Source organism: Ostrinia furnacalis, unplaced genomic scaffold, assembly GCF_004193835.3.
Source record: "Ostrinia furnacalis isolate ACB-3 unplaced genomic scaffold, ASM419383v2 OfSCF7594, whole genome shotgun sequence".
NCBI lineage: Eukaryota > Metazoa > Arthropoda > Insecta > Lepidoptera > Crambidae > Ostrinia > Ostrinia furnacalis.
Window position 1 is genome coordinate 417,581 of NW_021137833.1, and position 20,085 is coordinate 437,665.

Genomic DNA, 20,085 nt, shown 5'->3' on the forward strand with positions numbered 1-20,085 from the left:
CATAATTTGATACGATCGATCATATCGATTTTATAGTTAGATTTTTAATTGATCCATTTTCTTGTTCTTTTTTTTAGATGTTGGCAATACACGTCGAGGCAGACTTGAATTGATCCATTCCAAAAAACCCAGAAAAATAAAAACCAAAGACTTGGCTGTATAGCATAGTACCTTTTCCTGCAAAGGGATAGAACCAAAAAAAAAAAAAACTGCTGTCACTGTCACTGTCACAAATTCCTTGGTTGGTCGCACTTTTCGTGACTTTTGTTGGAAGTTGAAAAATGATCCCAAAATAGATTAACCCTGTATTTTATCCAGTGCCTATAATTATTTAACATTGCAGTTAAACTTAGGCAGTAAGGTTAAAAGTGAATACAGTCGTGGCATCATACTTTAGACAAATTTTCTATTACAATGAATGAACTTCCGGAAAACAGTAGTAATGAGCCTGGAGATGTTGAAACTTTGGATTACTTACGAGGAGTTAAATCTTCAACGTGTCTGCTTCTGCCCACTACCCCAAGTCCGACTCCACTGGATTTTAAACATCCTCTATCTGAAGAAATGGAGGAGCGACCATTCCTAACCATCAACGACGATGCAAATATGGCGAACTCGCAAAATTCTGGTAAGTATCCAAAAACACTTCATGTACATGTGTGGCAAGAGATGTGTGCTTGATTTCGAGCCAGTAGACTAAAATGTTTTGTTTAAAACAAAGTATAAATTATTTACTTTAAAATACTACAACCAAATTCTGGCTTAATCAACATTAATGCAGACATTTTACTTTCAGATGCTTCTGCAGGTGATTCCAGTTCTTCCGCCGACTCTAATTCTGTTGTCCAAGATCCTGTCAGTGCACAACTGATAAACAATATAAGCATGTTGGATTACCAAACTTTAAGCAAAAATGGAGATCTTATTTTGGGACCTGTAAGCTATAACTTTAATGATTATCTTAAATGCATATTTTATTATTTGGCAAGATAATTTAAAAATACTTTGATTTCTATTGTTTCAGACTGAAGATAGCAAATTGAATGGAAATGTGAATGTAAACAACAGAAAGTTACCTGATTTTGTCAACTGGAATTGGAGAGTAATTAGGAAAGTCTTGTTATGGGTTGTTCTGTCAGGACTTGTGGCCTGCCTTGGTGCAATCATTGCAATGGTCGTAACCATCCCTAAGGAATGCAATCCTGATCTACCTTGGTACCACGGCAAAGTATTTTATGAAGTATTTCCTGCCAGTTTCCAAGACTCAAATGATGATGGAACTGGAGACTTGAAAGGTCTGGTTAAAAAACTGGATTATATTCAGAGCCTAGGTGTTTCAGCAATTCGCCTCAATTATATATTTACTGCTGATAATTACCCAGTACAATACTATAATGTAACTTCCTCTGTGCAGCTTGCAAGAAGTGTTGGCACACATAAAGATTTTGAAGACCTAGTTGAAGCAGTCCATAAACGAAATATGTATTTGATTCTTGACCTTCCAGTCAATTCACTGGTCCCCACTAGCTCATTAAACAATCATTCAATTGATAGGAATTTAGATGAAACATCTCAGGCGCTGGCTTTCTGGGCATTAAATAAAACTGTTGATGGTTTTTATTTAAAAGACCTTGAGAAATATGTTGATGACACAAATTTTGGAAAATCCTTGCAGTTCTGGAAGTTTGTTATAGGTTCTGAGAAAATACTTATTGCTAGTGAAAAAGCTTATTCAAAAGCTAAAGATGAATCTCTCAAAGTTATGATGTCCAGAATTGATTTAATTGATGTTCATTTAAATATGAATGATGGCATTAATAAATTAAAAAATAGAATTGAAAATGTGATAACTGGAACCCTCTGGGCAAAGCCTCATTATCCCTGGGTCCATTGGAACATTGGAGATATTGGAAGTGAGAGGATTTCCACCAAACATCTGAACAATACTTTGGCTCTGATTGCTCTTGAATTGGTTTTACCTGGAACTATCAGTATATTTTATGGAGATGAAATAGGCCTAACAGGGCTGTCTAATGAGACAGTTGAAGTAGATTTTCATGAACATAAAGATGTTCACAATCTAGTGCCAATGAAGTTTCCTAATAATGAGAAATCTGATAATAGTGTAGTTTTGCCATGGAATTCAGAATCTTCTTCCACACCTAAGTATCATTTCTTGGATGTAATCAAAACTTTTATGGAAGTGAGACTGAACACTCCAACAATATATTTAAGGGCTATTTACAAAGATGGTTTTAACCTTAAAAATATGGATATACGGAAAACTGATGAGAATTTAGTGGTCATTGAGCGTTGGTACCCTCGTAGAAATACTTGTGTTTTTGTTGGTAACCTTGGAAACTTTCCCATAACAACTGATTTGTCTACCATGTTTTATGGTGGTATGGTAGTTGCTGGTACCAATGCATCTCTGATTGGTCAAGTGTTGTATTTTGATCAGGTTACTTTTCCACCCAATTCAGCTTTCATATTAAAATTGGATAAGTAAAAAACCTTACACTTTAAAAATTGAATCTCGTTTCTTAATCAGTATTGACTTGATCTTTTATCCAGTTACTTTTGTGCATAAATGTTGTTACTTAAATAGAAAATAATGTGCTTAATTATGCGAGTTTTTAGTTTGAATTCTACTAGGTATATAGAGAAAAATTGTACCTAATTGTTATAAAAAATCCCTGTTTTGTTTATGCTATTAACTTTTATAGCATATATTTACCAAGTATTATTTAATTAGATTTTTTATTCCTAACTAGTATATTTTTAATAGCCAATGACTGTTATTTAAATCATCTCAATTTTGTTAATAAGAGTTACCAACTATTGTAATGTTGAATACCAAAGTATATGTTTATTTATGTATTTTAGATATTTCAGTAGATCTGTGTGTCATGTAGTGTAGACAATGTCCTATTTTATACCAAAGATATTATTATGGGCTTAAGAATTGAAATAGTCAAAACAATTAAAATTCATATATTTACAAAAATATACATTTGTACACATTGGAAACAAATAATTATGTACTTAGTATGTATGACATTATTATGTACACATAGTGAAAATGTATTAATAAATAGTTGTTGATATTTGCTTTTATCATTTAATTACTTAGTGTTAATGATAATAATTAGTGCCAATGACATGACTCCAAAGTTTAGTTTCCAGACATTTTTTTAAACTTAGTTACATAAACATAATCTTAACAGGCAAAAAATGTGGAGTACATTTTTTTTTATAAAAGATAGAGTTTTTAATTTTTATGCATTAACACATTAAAATGAAATGTTTAAATAATTATCGAAAATGTGATGGTCTTATACCTAACAATTTACTTGAGACTAAGTGTAAATTACCAAGTTGAAAAGAAAATGATGATAATGTATGTTGATCCTTTTCCCACACTTTGGTCAAATGCCATGATTTGTTTAAACTTGTTAATTTACTTATTTATAGTGATCCATACATTATTATAAATTGAAGTCTTTGCTGTATTTCACTCATTTGTCTGTATAGGCACAGTTATTTAATAGTTACGTATAGTTTATAAACTACTGTATCGATTTTGATGTGTTTTCTCTAATATCTCACGAAAAGCGAGGAACTTGATTTTTACTTAAAGTTAATCTAAAATAACAATGACAAAAGTAAAACCAAATAGTTAATGTAGTTATTCAGTCTTAATAAGGAATGTCGTGCATATTTTTAATTTCACTATGATTAAAATAACATCTTTAGGTACCATTTAGCTATTTCCAATAATTATAATGAATAATTCTGGAACTATTGATGATTGTGTACAAGAAGTTAAAGTTTTTAACGACCGTATTCAACTATGAGGTCTTACAGTGAGTGTGAACGCACAGGGTGACATACAAACTAATCACAGAGCTCTATTCAACGCTGTGCGTTCGATTTGCTGTTTCACTTAAGCAAGAATTGTGAATACGGGTGTAAGACAACAGCACATCAAGCTAAAATGGTCGTATCATGTGCTATTATTTTACAAAAAATATTTAGTCTTATGTGCTGCTGATGTCTTTCATGTCTTAGTAAATAGGTACATACTCAAAAAATGTGTTCATTTAGAAATGACCAAACATGCAAATTGTTTTCTTTAGTGATAGAGAATGTGTTATTTTAATCTCATACTTATCTCTTGGGATTCAAATATGTAATATTTGTATTATATTACGATTATGTTATATAATTTAAAGTGTTTGGCTTTTTCTAAATGTCATTATACCCGTCTGTTTTCTCATAGCATGAGCAAAGTATTGGCAGATCATAGTTATGAGATTTTAGTAAGTTTTAATGAGTCAAGTTTGCTCATCTATTTTAAAAAAAAGCTACATATTTTGTATACATTAACGAATTGTGACTTTAAAAATGTTGAAGTAAAGTTGAGTCCGTGAGAAACTCCTTAGCCTAACATGTTAAAAATGTTTTAGTATCTAAAATACACCAATTTTTACACAATCGCATGTACATTTCCATAATAAGTACCTACGTGCGAATCATGTCTTGTACTGTTTTAGTAAGGGTTTATCATTGATTTAAATTTAGTAAAAGCTCAAAAGTATTAGGCGTCTATTGTATTTCAGTCTTTTATTTTTATGCATTGTAAATTCGGTGGATAAAAGCTCATAGCACTGGAAGGATTCACAAGTATGTGCTGTTATTATTTTTTTCGTGATGTCATGAACTAGATTGTGTTTTCTTACTTTTAATTACACTTGGATGCATTACATAGGTATTAGACATAGCTCTAGGTGTGTGATTTTCAGAACTTGGTAAAGCTGGAAGTTTATCCGTAGGATTTCTAACTAATATCTTTTTTTGAGAACTAGCGGTAGTTCTTTTATCGACACTCTCCTGTTTCTTACGATCTAAACTGTCGGTGGTGTTTTGAACGGTCTTGGCACACTTACGTTCACTTTCACAGTCACTACCTGTCTGTTTACTTAACTTTGGAGCACCAAACGCTTTAGTTTGTTTTAACAGCGATCGATCGTTACACAATGCTGCTATGAGGGGCAAGTCGAGATTCTTGCTTTTTTCTCGAAGGGTTTTGATGTCCAAATCACACTTTGTGTCTTTTGTTTTGCTAACACTGGCATCACTTCTACTAAGAGGAATTTCTTTTAAGTGTGTAGGGAGCTTCTTCTTGTGTTCATACGGAGGAGGTGGAGGCGGAGGCATGCGTCTCATTTTGACCGGGGGTGGCTCTCTCGGATTCAGTATATTCTCGTCAGATTTAGCTCTCGAGAAACTTGGGAAATCAGCTATGCGTGTTGGTAATGGAGGTCTTTCAAGATTTATAGAATGATTGCTCAGTGAAGTTCTGCTTGTCAAAGAATACCAGCTTGTACGTGCTCCTGGGAGTTGTACATAAGAGTCTGAAAGATTCTGTATTGATCCATACATGGACGATGCCGATAGTGATGTAGATAGGTATGGCGTACTTCTATATTGCAGGCTTGTTTTGTGCATGTTAGACACACGTGTTTCCGTTAATTTGTGATCGAGGTAATTTTGTTGTGATATGGCTGGATCTTGCATGGGATAATAGACGTAATCAACGTCACTGTACAACTGTTGATGGAACATAGGATTGTGTGGTGGCGGCGGAGGCGGTAATCTTGCGGCCGGGGGTGGAGGAGGCAGTCTCGTTCTGCGAGGTGGTGGTGGCGGTGGGGGCAGTTTCATCATAGCCACGAGAACATTAGAATCTACCCCATGTGGCTCTCTTGATGGAGAGAGATTATTGATTCCTTGAGCCAGTTTTGACCTTTCAGCTCTGCGGCTAGACGCTTGGTGACGTTTTGACTTTTGAAACCTGTGTTCCAATACCATTGGACTTGCAAACGTTCTTTCACTTGATGAGTTAACTTCACCTGCTTCAGCTTTAAGAATTGTGATCATAGGTTTTGAAGTTACTACCCGAGCTGCCACTTCTTCTTTTTCTGCTTGTCTTATTGATATAGCTGATGACGACGATGATGTTCCTGGATAAGCAGGCGGTGCTTTAACAGGACTTTGTGCGTATTGTGATAACGTTTTATGATTGTATTCGTAAGGAGGTGGAGGTTTGTCTGGGAAGGCAGTTCGAACCGGTGCTGGGGTATTATCAATGTCTAAAATATTTGGCAGAGACATATTAAGGAGTTTCCGACTATCAGTTCTGGTCGGAGGTGTGGGAGGACGATCGAAAAACATATTATTAGGATAGTTGTCATCCGAAGGGGCAGTATCTTCGTGTCCTTGGATATAACTATCTCCGCTAAACGGTAGTGGTAATCTGACGTAATCAGATACCGAATCAAGAGTGTCGCTTACGGACTGACTCTTTGGATATACTCCTCGGCCGACAATCAGGTCGCTTAGTTCACTAGCTGTGAGAAGATTATGTTTATTATCCGTTGGATCGCTACCGTCCCCATGAAATGAGGTCGCACTTACATTGGAGTTTGTGCGCTCTCTGAAAACGTTTTCATCTTCATTGTGTTTTTGATTTGAGAAATTAGTAGCACCATCAACACAATCAGCATTAGGTAAAGCAGCTTGTAATCTCAATGTGTTTGTTGAATGACTAGATCTTTCGGATTTATTTTTTAAAATAGAAGAAACACTATCAAAGTCAGCTAGATCATTGTCTTTAGATAACTTATAACTATCAAATCTTGGTACACTATAATCTGTTCTACTGTCTTCAGATAATGTATCCATTTTTGATCGCGCTGTAAGTTCCGAACTTCCCATTGTATAAACTCCACTAGTTTCACTTGAAGCAGCCACAGTCACCGGTTGTCCCAAACCATCGTATAATGCTGAAGCTGTGTCTTGGGAGTATTCTACATCTATGCCAACGGTACTGTTGTCACTGAGCATGGAATTTTGTGCCGTGTGACTGTATCCAAGTTCCAAACTACTTGCATTAGACGCTCTGCTCAATGCACTTAGGCCGGCCCTGGCCATTATTACTGTACTGCATGATGATGAACATTGCGATCCAGTACACTTTAATTTATTAGAGACCGGGCTATCACTTTCTGTCATACTTTGATCAGGTAAAGAAGTAGTTTCATCTAATTGATTTGTTGGATTTTGACTGACATCTGCTGAACTAGCATCATTTTTACTACTAGTAGAAGTTTCGTTCTCATTACTCTTCTTAACTCGACCTTTTGACTTCTGCATTTGTAAAGATGACGTCTTACTTAGTGGTTGGTTTTCTTGGGGCATGTGCCGGATAAAATATGAGTTTGAAAAGTCTAATAAATGAGCAAATGCCAAGCTTTCAGTTGATGGAGCAGGAGGTGAATCAATCATAATTTCTAGTTCGTCTTCAGACTGAACTCTATCGCTTACGATTCCGGACGTTGTATTTGAACTAGTTGAGGATATCACTGATATTCTTTGTTCATTTTTATTACTTGGGTTGTATTGAAAATTTAATGGTTTTGAGTATCCATAACAATTTTTCCGTTCCTCCTCCTCTTTTCTCAAAATTTCGTTTAACTTCGGAGCTATCTTCATCGAAAATTGGTGAGTTTCTTTACATAGGGAAAATAAATATTTACATTTTTCCTCACTTGAAGAATATAATGTGATTTTTCCTTCTTCTGTTCTTATTTCGAACTTTTTTCTGTCGAAACTTAATTTTCCTATAGCACTCCAAATGAAATCTGATAGCGGTCCATTGTCAGGAAGTATTTTTATGCCTTTTGCAGTCACAAGTAGCCATACCGTTCCGGGATCGGATTCTGTTTTTGATTGTTTGAGCCTATAGCGATGCGAGTTGATAGTATCAGGAAGGAGGCAGACTTCACGTATGAATCTGGTTTCGGCGTCTATTTTAGAGAGACCCCGATGTTCTCTGTGACACGCACGCATAGCTGAAGCAACCCAATCTCCCGTGAGCGACGTGGGCGCATACTCTTCCACCTTGAAGTAGTCACGGTCTTCGTAGTCTGCTGCATCGCCATACTCGGCTTGCAAAGCTAGACCAGTCAGCAAAAGGAGTATTTCAGCGGGTAGTGTATCCCGCGATTGCACGTTACTCCTGAGCTGCAGGAAGTAAAGATGACGCCCAATCTCGTCGTGAAGGAGCAGTGGACTTTCAACGTGGAATTGAACCACCAGATGTAATTCCAGAAGTGGCTTCCCATTTGCGTCCAAGCCCTGAAAAAAGAACAGTCAAAAGTAAATTACATGCACATGGTGATCCAATACAACAAATTAAAAATTTACTGATATAGATTTGGATGAAGTTAGATAAACTTACATGTGTATGAGATGATCTCCAACTCTTTGGCGCATATTTTGATAGTTTGCTTTCTAAATCAACGAATAAATATTCTCCATCTGAAAGGAAAAAAACAACAACTGTAAAATTGTTCACTAAAATTATATGAATAGAGATAAGTTGTGTGTTTTGTGTTTAGAATGTGGTATAATTAACGACTAGCTGATAACACGGTCCAAGGATAGCGCGTTTTGTTATTTGCATGCATGACGCACGGGATGTACTTATTGCATTGTGTATTTGTGTGAGGTACCTAGATGTTGATTCGCACATAACGTGACGACTGACGATTAGAACCATTATTATCTTTATTATTAGCTGACAGATTTGGTTTGCTTTACATAGCGAGTACCATTAGGTTCTAGTCCAAATAGCAAATGCAATACCGTTTCATATAGGTACTAATTGATCCGAATAAAAGATGAGAGACGCATTTTATAAACGTTCCAAACATAATAATCCCAACTAATCCCAACTTAATATTATAAATGCGAAAGTAACTCTGTCTGTCTGTCTGTCTGTCTGTCTGTTACGCTTTCCCGCTTAAACCTCGCAACCGATTTTGATGAAATTTGGCATAGAGATAGTTTGAGTCCCGGGAAAGAACATAGGATAGTTTTTATCCCGGTTTTTGAAACAGGGACGCGCGCGATAAAGTTTTTCTGTGACAGACAAAATTCCACGCGGGCGAAGCCGCGGNAGAAGATAAAGGACTATTCTATTTTTAGATTACCTAATGAATAAGTTACGACCATCAAGGCAGTGGTAGGTACCATACAATCAAGGTAATACAGAAGATCGTCAAAAAACACTTGCAGCGTAAGAAGATCAAAGAAATGACAGACTTTGTTTAGAAATAGAAGAGACTAACTACCGAGGGGATCACAAGAAATAGAAGCAATTCAACTGTGATAGAATTGAAATTTGGAGCAGATGCATAATTTGGATGAAACTTACTTTGCAGTACAGCCAATCCGAAGAGATCCATGTCGATCATGCCTTGTAGTTGCGCGTGCGCATTGGCCTGTGACTTGAGCTCCTTCACCCTCGCCTTGGCTTCCACGACGAAGTGCAGCGGCTGAGGCTGGCCGGGCATGCGCAGCGCGAGCAGGCGTGCGCCGGCGCCGAGCGCACGCGTCTCTCCGCCCAGCGGCCCGCGAACCGAACACAGAGCACGCATGTCGCATCTCGATACCACTGTTACTCGCTCTGGAACAATTAATTTATTTTGTCAGTTTGGTGTTGGCAATACCTAATTAATAATGGTTAATATCAGGTTTTGTTCCCTAGTCGATGAAGCACCTGATGTCGTGCCCTGAGTGCCCAAGCAACTGCACTCAGGAGGATTTGATGAGTGCTACTGACAACGCCACTCTTGTGGCGGAGTTTTGGGCTGACGCTGTGTAGGTTTGTTGTCGACACGAAAAGAAGAAGAAGAGGAATAATGGTTAAAATATTTGACGTAGTTTAGTCGTTATTCTGCAAACCAGTTAGGTAACTAATTTAGGTGCAATGAGCTAAGGACAAGAATGGATATAACGAGGAAAAAATAACAAGCAATACATAAAAGAAAAACAAAAATTTCAAGAAATAGATTAGTTAGAGTAAAAGGATTATCTATCTCTAGCTAGAGTTTAGTGTTTAAGCCTAGTGTACGGACAAAAAATATTTAATGCGTTTGAGTTTTTAACGTTATTGGTAGTACTATGCACTTCGGCATTACGATGTAAGCTACGAAATGAGGTTCGAAAGGTTATAAACCTTCATCTCTCACATTTCAATATCCTATCCACGTTTCAATATCATTTAAGCAATTTCCCATTCTGGAACTCATTCCATTTCTGAAATGGTATTCTTTCTCTCAATGTGATTGATCTTTCTTTTGATAGAGTTTTGCATTATTGTCAAATTCTGTATCGAAATGGTTATCTCAATGTAATTCTTTAGAAAGAGTTTTGATCTTGATTTGAGGAGTCTGTTCTCCAAATTCAATTCAAAATTTGTATAGCCTGACCAGGAACATAAAAACCCTCGCCATGTTGCGGAAAACTAATGGTACTAATTTCTTTAGTTATTTTTCGTTAGTTTATGATAATATCAAATTAGCCCGTAATCCTGAATCCTGATACATAAATTTAGCCTATTAATTTAATTTAATTTAACACATGTACGACTGTACTCAGTGTTGCACTATCAAATGCAATTGAAGCGCCTCTGTGCCAGGGTTTTTATGTTCCTCAATGATATTACAGAACTATAGATATGTTACGTTCATAGAAATTACGATTTTAATCCGTGCCGAGCTATTCCAAATTGCACACATTGACAAATGTAACTGATAAGTGAAACAAAAGATACGAAATAGCACGCAAATGAAAGAGATAGCTATAGTTTTAACGATTCTGCACTAACTAATCTATGTCCGCAGCGCACGCATCCTTATCGCTCTAACGTCAAAACAAGATCGCTTTCTCTTTCTTAACTTGAACATGGCGCATGACGCGATGGCGTCTTGATTGTTTGCATAAATAATTAAAAAATATAAATACTAAATAATTTTGCATAATCACATGTGGTAAGAGATCCCTTGTATTTTGTTTACGTTAGAGTCATAATTGGTACACACACGATGGCATTTTTTATTTATTTTGGTAAGAACACAGGAACTTACGGTGTGGTACGCACGCGATTGCGCACGACGCTGGCCACACGAAGACTAAACACAAGACGTCCCAATTGGGACGTATTTGAGTATTCACAGCGCGAGCGCTTATAACATATCTGCTTTTGTTTTTATATAATATCATTGATGTTCCTGGTCAGGCTATAATAACTTTGATGGCTCAACAGCCATCATCCAAGACATTTTTTGGGTGAGTTTAGCTCCTCATCCTCATCTAGGTATTAAACTGGTGCGATAGTTACATTATTTTTTTCTTTAAAATCTTTGTTAATGAAAAATTCATCAAATTCGTTCTATCCTAAGTGTTTCTATAAAAAATCTTCTCTAAATGTAAGTAACAATCCAGCAATAATTTCATCATCGCAAGGATATTTGGAGTTACATCCGCTCTGCGCTGTATTAACTATAGCATCCACAACATTATATTCTTCCTATTGCCGGGCGGCTGCGGCTGCATTCCCAAGAATGTCGGATCTGCGCCATCTGTGCATTCCATTAACGTCTTTTGTACACAATCGCCTTTTTGCTACCTGCTGCCTTGCTCACATTGTTGGCTATATTTACACGTTTAGGCACTTTACTTGTTTTGTACTGCCTTTGGATTATGATGATTGATAAACTTATTAATGTGAGAAATTTTATACTACAACTAAGAAAGTCTTAAGTAGGTAAGGTAGATAAAGAAACGATTTCAAACCATGGTTCATTACATTGGTTGGCCAAATGAGCAGCGCACGAATATTTCCAATGGCAAGATAGGTAGGCACCTATTATAAAACGTTTATTGGAATGTAGAACCACGAGATCAGGTTCTAAAAAACTAGACGCGAATAAATTTCATCCCATCCGGTACCTCTGCGGCTCTTCAGCTCTTGATAGCCATAAGAACAAGTTTTTTGTTTTAGTAAATGCGCGATAGTTTGTGATGGCGGTCAGGCAGCGGGGCGGGGGCAGACCGGTCGGCGCGGGCGCAACGCGCGGGCCGCGGGGAGGGGGGAGGGGGGAGGGGGCGCTACGTAAGCGCGGTAGCCGCGGACGGCGACGCGAGGAATGCGGACGACCTTCACATGCCGAGCGCCCCTCCCCCGACGCCGGCCGCATCTTGCGTCCTCGCATACCTAAAGGCCGACGTTGCCTCCACTTCGACATCTCGCCACCACGTTTGACACTTATGAATTGTCAAGATGATAAGGGTCAAAATCTTGAACAGGGTCACGTTTTGAGGTAACTGGTTTAAACACGGATTACATAAATGTGTCCAAGTTCAAAGGATCTAGACTCAGTAGGTAAGCTGTAACAGCTATTAACGACACTATGAGGACCCGCTGAGGAAGTGCTTATCGTCAATCAGTTTGCTGACCATACATCTAGCTATTTTTACCCAATTTAGGGCATAGGCCCAAGTCTTAGAGTTACAAAAAGCTAAATGGTCTGCTCTATCTATTATTAAGGTACATTTATCTAACTACCCAGTTTTTCATTTCCAACAACTTAACCAAGTGGTTAGGTAACTACCTAAATCCAAAATTTTATTCAAACATGATGACACAAATACACCTCGAATAATTTATCGTAGGTGGAACCATGAATGAGATCTACGTTACGACAACTTGTTAACTATCGCGAAATTCCGGTCACAAAATTTACAGCAAGCAACGCAGCACAAAACTGGAAACAATTTCAAGCACAGATTGCGGTTTTGAATGTTAATATTCCGAAGAGTAGTTACATTATTAATCTCAGTACAATCGAGCTTTGAACGTTGATTGTGAATACGGATTTTAGTGATATGCTCAAATTCTTAGATATCCAAAGTGGTCTATAACGACCCCCGGGGGTCGATAGCGATCTAGGTACAGTCACGGAATGAAAAGGTTCGTCAGTTTTCAAATTGATTCCTTCAACGAATCGCGAGCACATATTACGTTTTGAAACTATGTTACAGAATAATCTCGAGTTAGAGAAAATAATCTTTAACTGTTCGTCAGTAAAGTTCAAAATTATTCAGATCAAAGTTGTTTGACGATTTATCTTGTCAAGAAGATTATTATGATTGATAAACTAAAACCTTCTTGTTGGTTCAACCTGCCATTATTATTTCTTATAAAATAAAAAAAAACTATTGTCAATTGGTCAATGTCATCATTGCATTGCACTGATGGGATAGAAAAATAAACAAGCAAAACCTTATTCGTTAGCAAACGTCATATTTATTTAAATGTTAGCAGCACTGTTTCTTGCACTGTTATGTTGGCAGGTTTGACTCTTACCTAGTGCAAGCGAAAACCGACACTAAGGTGACGAACCTTTTCATTCCGCGACTGTACATGCGGTTTATGTAAAGTGTCAATTAAATTGGGGTCTTTGGGATGGAGTTAGAATAAAACAACATAAAAAGATAATATAACTATAACAAAGGTGATACTGTCAATGAGGTTGATGAGTCTGGGAGGGAGCTTTGCTCTATTGATCAGTAAGCTCTATTAAATTTAGTTGGGATAAACAATGTGACAAAGCTAGTCTCTATAAAACTTATGATGATTTTGATAATTATCTATGAACATTATGCAGATTTTTTAAGAAGTAAATAGGTATTAACCTACAAACGTCGTCAAAAAAAAATGTAGAGCAAGAGGCACACAACACATCATGCGCTAGTCTCATTAAAAAAAGATAATAAAATTCTCACAATCAGTCGGAACTCGAAAGTGGTAACTAAAATTATTACGAGAAGACTAAAACTTTGAAATCATTAACATAGCATAGGTAATTCCTTTCCTCCGGGTCCTTGTAATATTTGAAGTTAAAACAGCTTTACCAATTTCCTATTTCACTGATTTTGAAAAGTCATGATATCTGTACCGTTTTGAATGATTTATAAGCTTTTAAGTCCGTATCCTTTGACTGCAAAGATTAGCAAAGATAAGTACTGTTAGGTTTTTCAAACGGGTTTATACTTTTATTATTTCCATTTCTAAGCAACTGATTTTTACCAAGTAAGTGTGTTAGGTTAGCCTTTAATTGAGTAAAGGTGTTTAAGGTATTTCTGTTGTCTATTCTTATAACTCTTTAGTTTTAACTTGGTGCTCTGCTCTCTTGATTTCTTAATAGCGAAATTACTTAGAAGGGATTTTTAGTTTATTTTGTAATGATGTTAGGTACCTTTCTTTTTTATTCATGAGGTATATTAGTCCTCGACTTGCCTCTGGTAAATTAGAGAAATCGTGGACAAAATCATGCTAAAACGCAAGGCTTAAAATGAGTAGATAAGCTCGCCATCCAGTAGTTATTTTAGTGTCGAAAGTTGTCCTTTCCCGTACCTGATCCGATCCGATAAGCTGATTTGTTTTCCATCTTGCTTCATTAAGCACATTGTTTAATTAATTATACTTGATGCAACTCAAAGGGTAGTAAAAGTAGTCCATTTGAATTTTAATAACATTTTCTCAAATCGAGGATGGATCTACCTAAATTAATGTGCTTCTTGCTTCATTCAGAATTATTTGTATTTCTGTTTTGTATGTTTTGGCTGTGGTTTTGGTAGCAGTTGGTAGAGCGTTGTCTTCATATTGTGGCGATTCGTGAATTTATGCGATATTGGGATCAAAACAACGAAAATTTTTTAAATAATCATATCGTCACAACTAACTTTTTACGTAATTTAGTTGACCAAAACTAGTAAATTATACTAATGCAAGGCTTGTCAGTTACCATGGACTTTTTGCGTAAGATTTGAGTAGGTAATTAGGTATCTTTTACAGTCAATTTAGCCAATTGACGACATCGTTGGGTTTCTTTGCTAATGGACAGCATATAATATATTATCCAGTTCAGAGTCAATAGTTACCTGCTTCCTTTAGCTAGTAGAGAATGCCAATTTTGAAATGAATATAGTTTTCTTTGAAGGCTCATGATTTTGAACTTGGCCTGACAGATTCTTATCGTCAAAGGTCTCTAGGTAGTTATCTTATTGTTAATCTGATATTGTAGTCACTTTTTAAAAGCATAAAAACACGAATTTTCCTTATCATTCCAACCAGTCTAGACTTCTAAAGCTCACGATCAGTAAAAGGATTTATAACTTATCACTAATCAATCTAGTTTTTAAGCCAATTCTAATCTTTGCCGTCTCCATTCAACCTAAGGGATTTGGAATAGGTAATTTGTTTTATCCACAACGAGAAAGCTCTTGGCCTGCATCTCACTTTACGGAAAATTATGATCGGACCGAACTTAGAAGCGAGCTTCATTCGCAATCCTCAATCCAGAGGAACTGGCTATCTGACCTCCAACTGCCGGAACACAACAATGCTGTAACATTGTTGTTATGGCGACAGACTTAGGGAAGACGGTGGTAGCTAGCCAGGCAGATTTAGAACGCCCTATCTTTCTTATTGCTATAAGAAACATATCAATCTAAAAAATTCTTAAAATATTGTTTATCTTTGAAATGTTTGTGCCTACCATGGAAAGCGTCTGTTAGGGATTATGGACGATCGATGTGTACAATAATCTGTTAATTCAATAGCTTCCTATTTCCTATTTATATTTGACAAATTCTTTTGTGAGAAATTTCGACATCCGCCGACGTTAAATGAAACAGGAAGCTTTAATTAAGGGGATGTAATAAATTTTTTAAGCGTTAGGAACTTGTTACTGGCAACATACTTAACTTGAATTTGATACGTCGATCCACAATTAATGGTAATGTTTACCGTCTGAACTAAACTTTAATGGAAATGGCTTAATCGTATCATTAGTTGCGTATCAGTTTCATTCGTCCAAGGTATCAGTGTACAAGAAATGCGTTAGTCAGGTCAACATTTTGCTGCTGCATGCTCCCGCTTGTCTAGAATGTTTGCTCAATGTTGATTTAGTCGATTTTCTCCTGATGGAAACATTGTTAGAGCAGATGCTGCGAAAACTAGGTATACAAGATATAGAAAAACTTGACTAAATCACCTGTAGCAAATTTAATAAGCTTTTATTTGGTTCATAGTAGTCATTTGATCATGTCACTAGGACGCATAGTTTCCGAGGATTAAGCGAAAAACCGAAAAATTGTACCTTTAACCTTTGGTTGTATTTAAGGGAAAAATCCATTAAAAATAGTAGTTAGCTTTTTTTTTCAGTACTGACAGGATTTCGTCTTCCTTCTCACGTGTTTGGTAACGGTAGAGTTAAGGGGAGCGATATTAAAACCAAACAGCCATAGTCTTAATACTACGCTATTGGTACATTATTTTGATTTCAATAAATAAAATCAGTTTCTGAGTTGAGTTATCCGGAACACAACCGAAACCGCCATTATATAAATGTGTATCGTAATTTTGGTAATTATACGTTCTCCTCTCCAGTAGTCTGTACGATTCTGGCCTTTATTACTATTCTAGTAAGAGCTTGCTTGGTGAATCTTGAGTACCTAAAGACATCTAACTTTGTATACCTACTTATATTTACTTACTTGGCGTGCTATCAGAGGAATGCGGTCGCTCGCGGACGTAGCTGTTTATTATGTTATGTGAACTCATGTGTTAATGAATCATTTACTTTATCAATCACTGTGCTCATAGAGGTGTAGTTAAATAGGTGTTGTCTACTTGAATTCCATTAATAGCTCATTCTTGTGACAAGATGACTGAGTGTTCTTCCTGACTTCCTAATTCTCTGAATGAACGCTATCTAGCTCTACCTCTAGAAATATAGCCGGATAGCCCTAGAGGAATACTTCAGTATCAAAATTATTTATCCTGCTATTGGGTTAACTTCAATTGTTATTGAATTCGAATAACTATCCAATGTCCCGCCTGAGAACAAACCCAGGGCCCCGTGTTCCGAGCTCTATCGGACCACTCCAGTGATTAAGTTTTTATTGCATTAGTGATGTGATGACAGATTATGGCTTTGATTTGATGGCTTGTTGTTGCCTACGTTCAAGCAACTTCAAAGTATTAATTTCCTGCATTCCTTCTTAATTACGTGTCACTAAGACAAGGCAAGAATTCTGAAGTCATTAAGATGTTATTACCTACATTAGAATGTTCATTGTGAAATTGCTTACCCCAACTGTCAGGACTAACCAGTTTTGAATTGTTTTACTGGTTTGTCTTTAAGACTACTGCAATGGTGCCATTAGTTCCCTTCTGGATAAAGTTAGGATGTCTCGGGCAGGCGCGCGCCGCGAGCATGGTGCCTGGTGGCTGCTCTAGAGGAAGGGCGCGCAGGGTCAGCGGCCGCAGCGCGATCCGCGCGGGCGCACGGAATTCGAGCTATGCGTATAAAATGAAAGTGGCCGCATCGTGAAAGCGCGCGCATCCAATGCGCCGTCCATAACGCCGAGGGTGTGCACAGAACTCACCATGAATAGACAAATCCAAGCCGCCGAATGTAAACACTAAATCCGTTGGTAAACCGCATCCATTGGCACTTCACTTCACTGAGGTTGCGCGATCTCGGCGGTGCGGCGGCACTGGCTCTCGCGGCGCACTGAGGCCATGAGCGCGCAAGAACGACTGAGCGGCAGCGCAGCGCGGGCCGCGGGCGCGTGGGTCGGGCTCGGGCTCGGCGAAGGCACGCGCGGGGCGCGGTGGAATGCGGCCAGTGTTGCCAGTCGGGTCTAGTCAGAAGTTACCAGAAATATAAAAAAAAGTAATCTTTTTGAATAAAAAGTAACCTTTATAAGGGGGGGGGGGGGTTCGGAGCGATGATTGTGTAAGGTTGTTCATGGATGGAAAATGAATACAATTGATCATCTAAATTCGAAAAGTGACCAGTCGTATAAAAACGTTTCATGGATTTGCGTTTTATTATCGAAAAACATTCGCGAAAACTCATTTTTTTTTAACAAATAATAAATCAAATTCAAGTTTGAATGCACTTTATGACATCATTTTTAAATTGTCACTATTAATATTTTTTACTGAATAACCTGTAAAAGTTAATTCTACAATTTCTGAAAAATCACCTAAAAGTAACCTTTTCATTAGTGTAACCTAAAAGTAACCACTGCAGTTCAAAAGTAACCTAAAAGGTTACAAAAGTAACCTTCTGGCAACACTGAATGCGGCAAGATAGTGGCGCGGCGCGGACCGGCCCGGAGCCGCCAGAGCCTCCTTGTGTACTGCGCGCGCGACTCGGCGGCGGCGTCGCGGCCGGAATGCAAGCGGTCAACTTCTGCCTATTAAAATGAATACAATTTCCAAATGTCCAGAGTGAGGCCCCAGACGAGCCTGACCCGGCTTGCTTCTTATCTTTTTGTCACTAGGGTTTATGATTTTGAGTAAATGATCCGTTTATATTGATATTGTTACCGCGTAAGGATACTTTTGTAACTACCTATAACATTATTCGGAAATCGTACTACATAATGAAAGCTAAAATACATAATTTACTTACCTAATTTCCCTTAATAAACTTACAGGAATTCGGTCGGAAGCGGTTTTAAATAGAAACATGTTGAATTTATTCAGCCCGATTCAATCTTGCAAGAAAAGACATAAACGCATTAGCCGCCGTAATTTATCTAGGTTTTAAATAAATGATTTTTAAAGATGATTCCACCTTTTATTACTAATGAATATTTTAATGACATATTAAGGTAGATTCCTTTCCATAGAACCTGTTTCATAAAACAAGAAATAAATAAGATGTGAGATAATTTAGTATCTAAACGCGACACGGTGCATACCGAGTTGAGGTGACATAGCGGTTCATAGCTCATAATAATTACCATGACTATCATCACCTTTGACTGAGACAAATAACTTACTATTTGCGTCATTCGTTAATTACTCGAGCTGGTAGAGCAGCTTTAGATGAGCGGATACACGATATTCCACGTGTAACGTTTGTTTCGCAAATAATTTGTACCTATATTTTCAAGTTACTAGATCTTTTTCAATAGGTAACGAAAGTAGCAAAAACAGTGATTATTTTATCTAACTAAGCTTAACAACTGCAAAATGATAACATGCTGGAAAGTAGCTGTACTTTGGTTCTGGTATGTTTTTTTACTAAAGCTCGTCGTAGGTACCTAAAATAAGAATACCGCTTAGACTACGAAGTTTCCGAAAATCTTGCCAAGTCTGAAGCTGATGGAAGTTTGAAAAGGAGTAGGTACCTACCTAAAATAGTAGAGTCCATAGCCATAGGTAAGATCTACGTCTTCGATCGATAATGGAGCATTGGTGATAGAGTCGCATTCAGATTGATAGAGTTAAAAAATTACAACCATATTCTGGTGGATGAGAAATGCGATAGTTCTCCTATCTCCTTACCACAACATGTCCTGGCGATTGGTGACAATGGTAGCTGCTCACGTTCGGTTCATAAGAGTATGATCATTATTGATATTAAGGATTCAAAAGAAATGGGCAGCAGGAATGAATGGAACGATGATGGCAGTTTTAATGCGACTGATAAGTGAGTAGACTAGAGACTCATGAGACCGGGGATCTCGACTCGGTATTAACGCTAAAAGACGGCTAGCCTCTGACTTTATTAATAAGGGCCCAGCCATTTGCGGGTTCGATTCCCGGGGATGAGCACGATAAGCACAAACATTTTAGCGTACCTACTTAAGTACCTATTCCTATTTTATTAGTTGTCATTGTTATTACACAAAGCTTTTTAGGGTTGGTGTGGTACTTATGTGGTGTGGTATAGATTGATTTGAAAATTGTTCAATGAACGAACAATGTTACCGCGCACTGTTTGAGATCAGTGAGCAAACCAATCATTGCGGGATTTATTTTATTTATTTATGCTATAAGTAGGGTAAGGTGGGGCACAATGTTACACGGGGTACAATGTTACAATGCATATTTCTCCGTCCCTTTCTATTAGTTGTATGATGTTGGTATACACGTTTGTCAAGCTCATAAGAGCTGCTGAACTGAGCCGCTGAACATCATACAACTAATAGAAAGGGACGGAGAAATATGCATTGTAACATTGTACCCCGTGTAACATTGTGCCCCACCTTACCCTACATAGTATAAGTAGTATATCTATATATATAAAAGAAAGTCTCGTGTTAGTTACTCCACTTATAACTCAAGAACGGCTGAACCGATTT

At 37.4% G+C, this 20,085-nt stretch overlaps 2 protein-coding genes across 2 annotated transcripts; one reads left to right on the plus strand and one right to left on the minus strand.

Annotated features, from left to right (window-relative positions):
• Positions 1-10: 10 nt before the first annotated feature.
• Positions 11-4,660, plus strand: LOC114365506 (4F2 cell-surface antigen heavy chain). The gene is made up of 3 exons (XM_028322095.1): positions 11-628; positions 797-936; positions 1,025-4,660. Exons 1-3 carry the CDS (start codon positions 415-417, stop codon positions 2,507-2,509), a joined length of 1,839 nt encoding a protein of 612 aa, XP_028177896.1. The 5' UTR covers positions 11-414; the 3' UTR covers positions 2,510-4,660.
• ex (FERM domain containing expanded) lies at positions 3,593-17,524 on the minus strand. The gene is made up of 4 exons (XM_028322093.1): positions 17,368-17,524; positions 9,284-9,535; positions 8,306-8,385; positions 3,593-8,202 (listed from the first exon to the last, which is right to left on the minus strand). The coding sequence occupies exons 2-4, from the start codon at positions 9,504-9,506 to the stop codon at positions 4,717-4,719; spliced, it is 3,789 nt and encodes a 1,262-aa protein (XP_028177894.1). The 5' UTR covers positions 9,507-9,535; positions 17,368-17,524; the 3' UTR covers positions 3,593-4,716.
• Between the last annotated feature and the right edge of the window lie 2,561 nt (positions 17,525-20,085).

Bases quoted from the DNA above. Each gene is read 5' to 3' on its own strand.
- LOC114365506 (XM_028322095.1), top strand. From the start codon at position 415: ATGAATGAACTTCCGGAAAACAGTAGTAATGAGCCTGGAGATGTTGAA. The intron at 629-796 runs GTAAGTATCCAA...TTTTACTTTCAG, and splicing joins GGCGAACTCGCAAAATTCTG to ATGCTTCTGCAGGTGATTCC. The intron at 937-1,024 runs GTAAGCTATAAC...CTATTGTTTCAG, and splicing joins GAGATCTTATTTTGGGACCT to ACTGAAGATAGCAAATTGAA.
- ex (XM_028322093.1), bottom strand. From the start codon at position 9,506: ATGCGTGCTCTGTGTTCGGTTCGCGGGCCGCTGGGCGGAGAGACGCGT. The intron at 8,386-9,283 runs GTAAGTTTCATC...TTTTCCTTTCAG, and splicing joins CGGATTGGCTGTACTGCAAA to ATGGAGAATATTTATTCGTT. The intron at 8,203-8,305 runs GTAAGTTTATCT...TTCTTTTTTCAG, and splicing joins GGAGATCATCTCATACACAT to GGCTTGGACGCAAATGGGAA.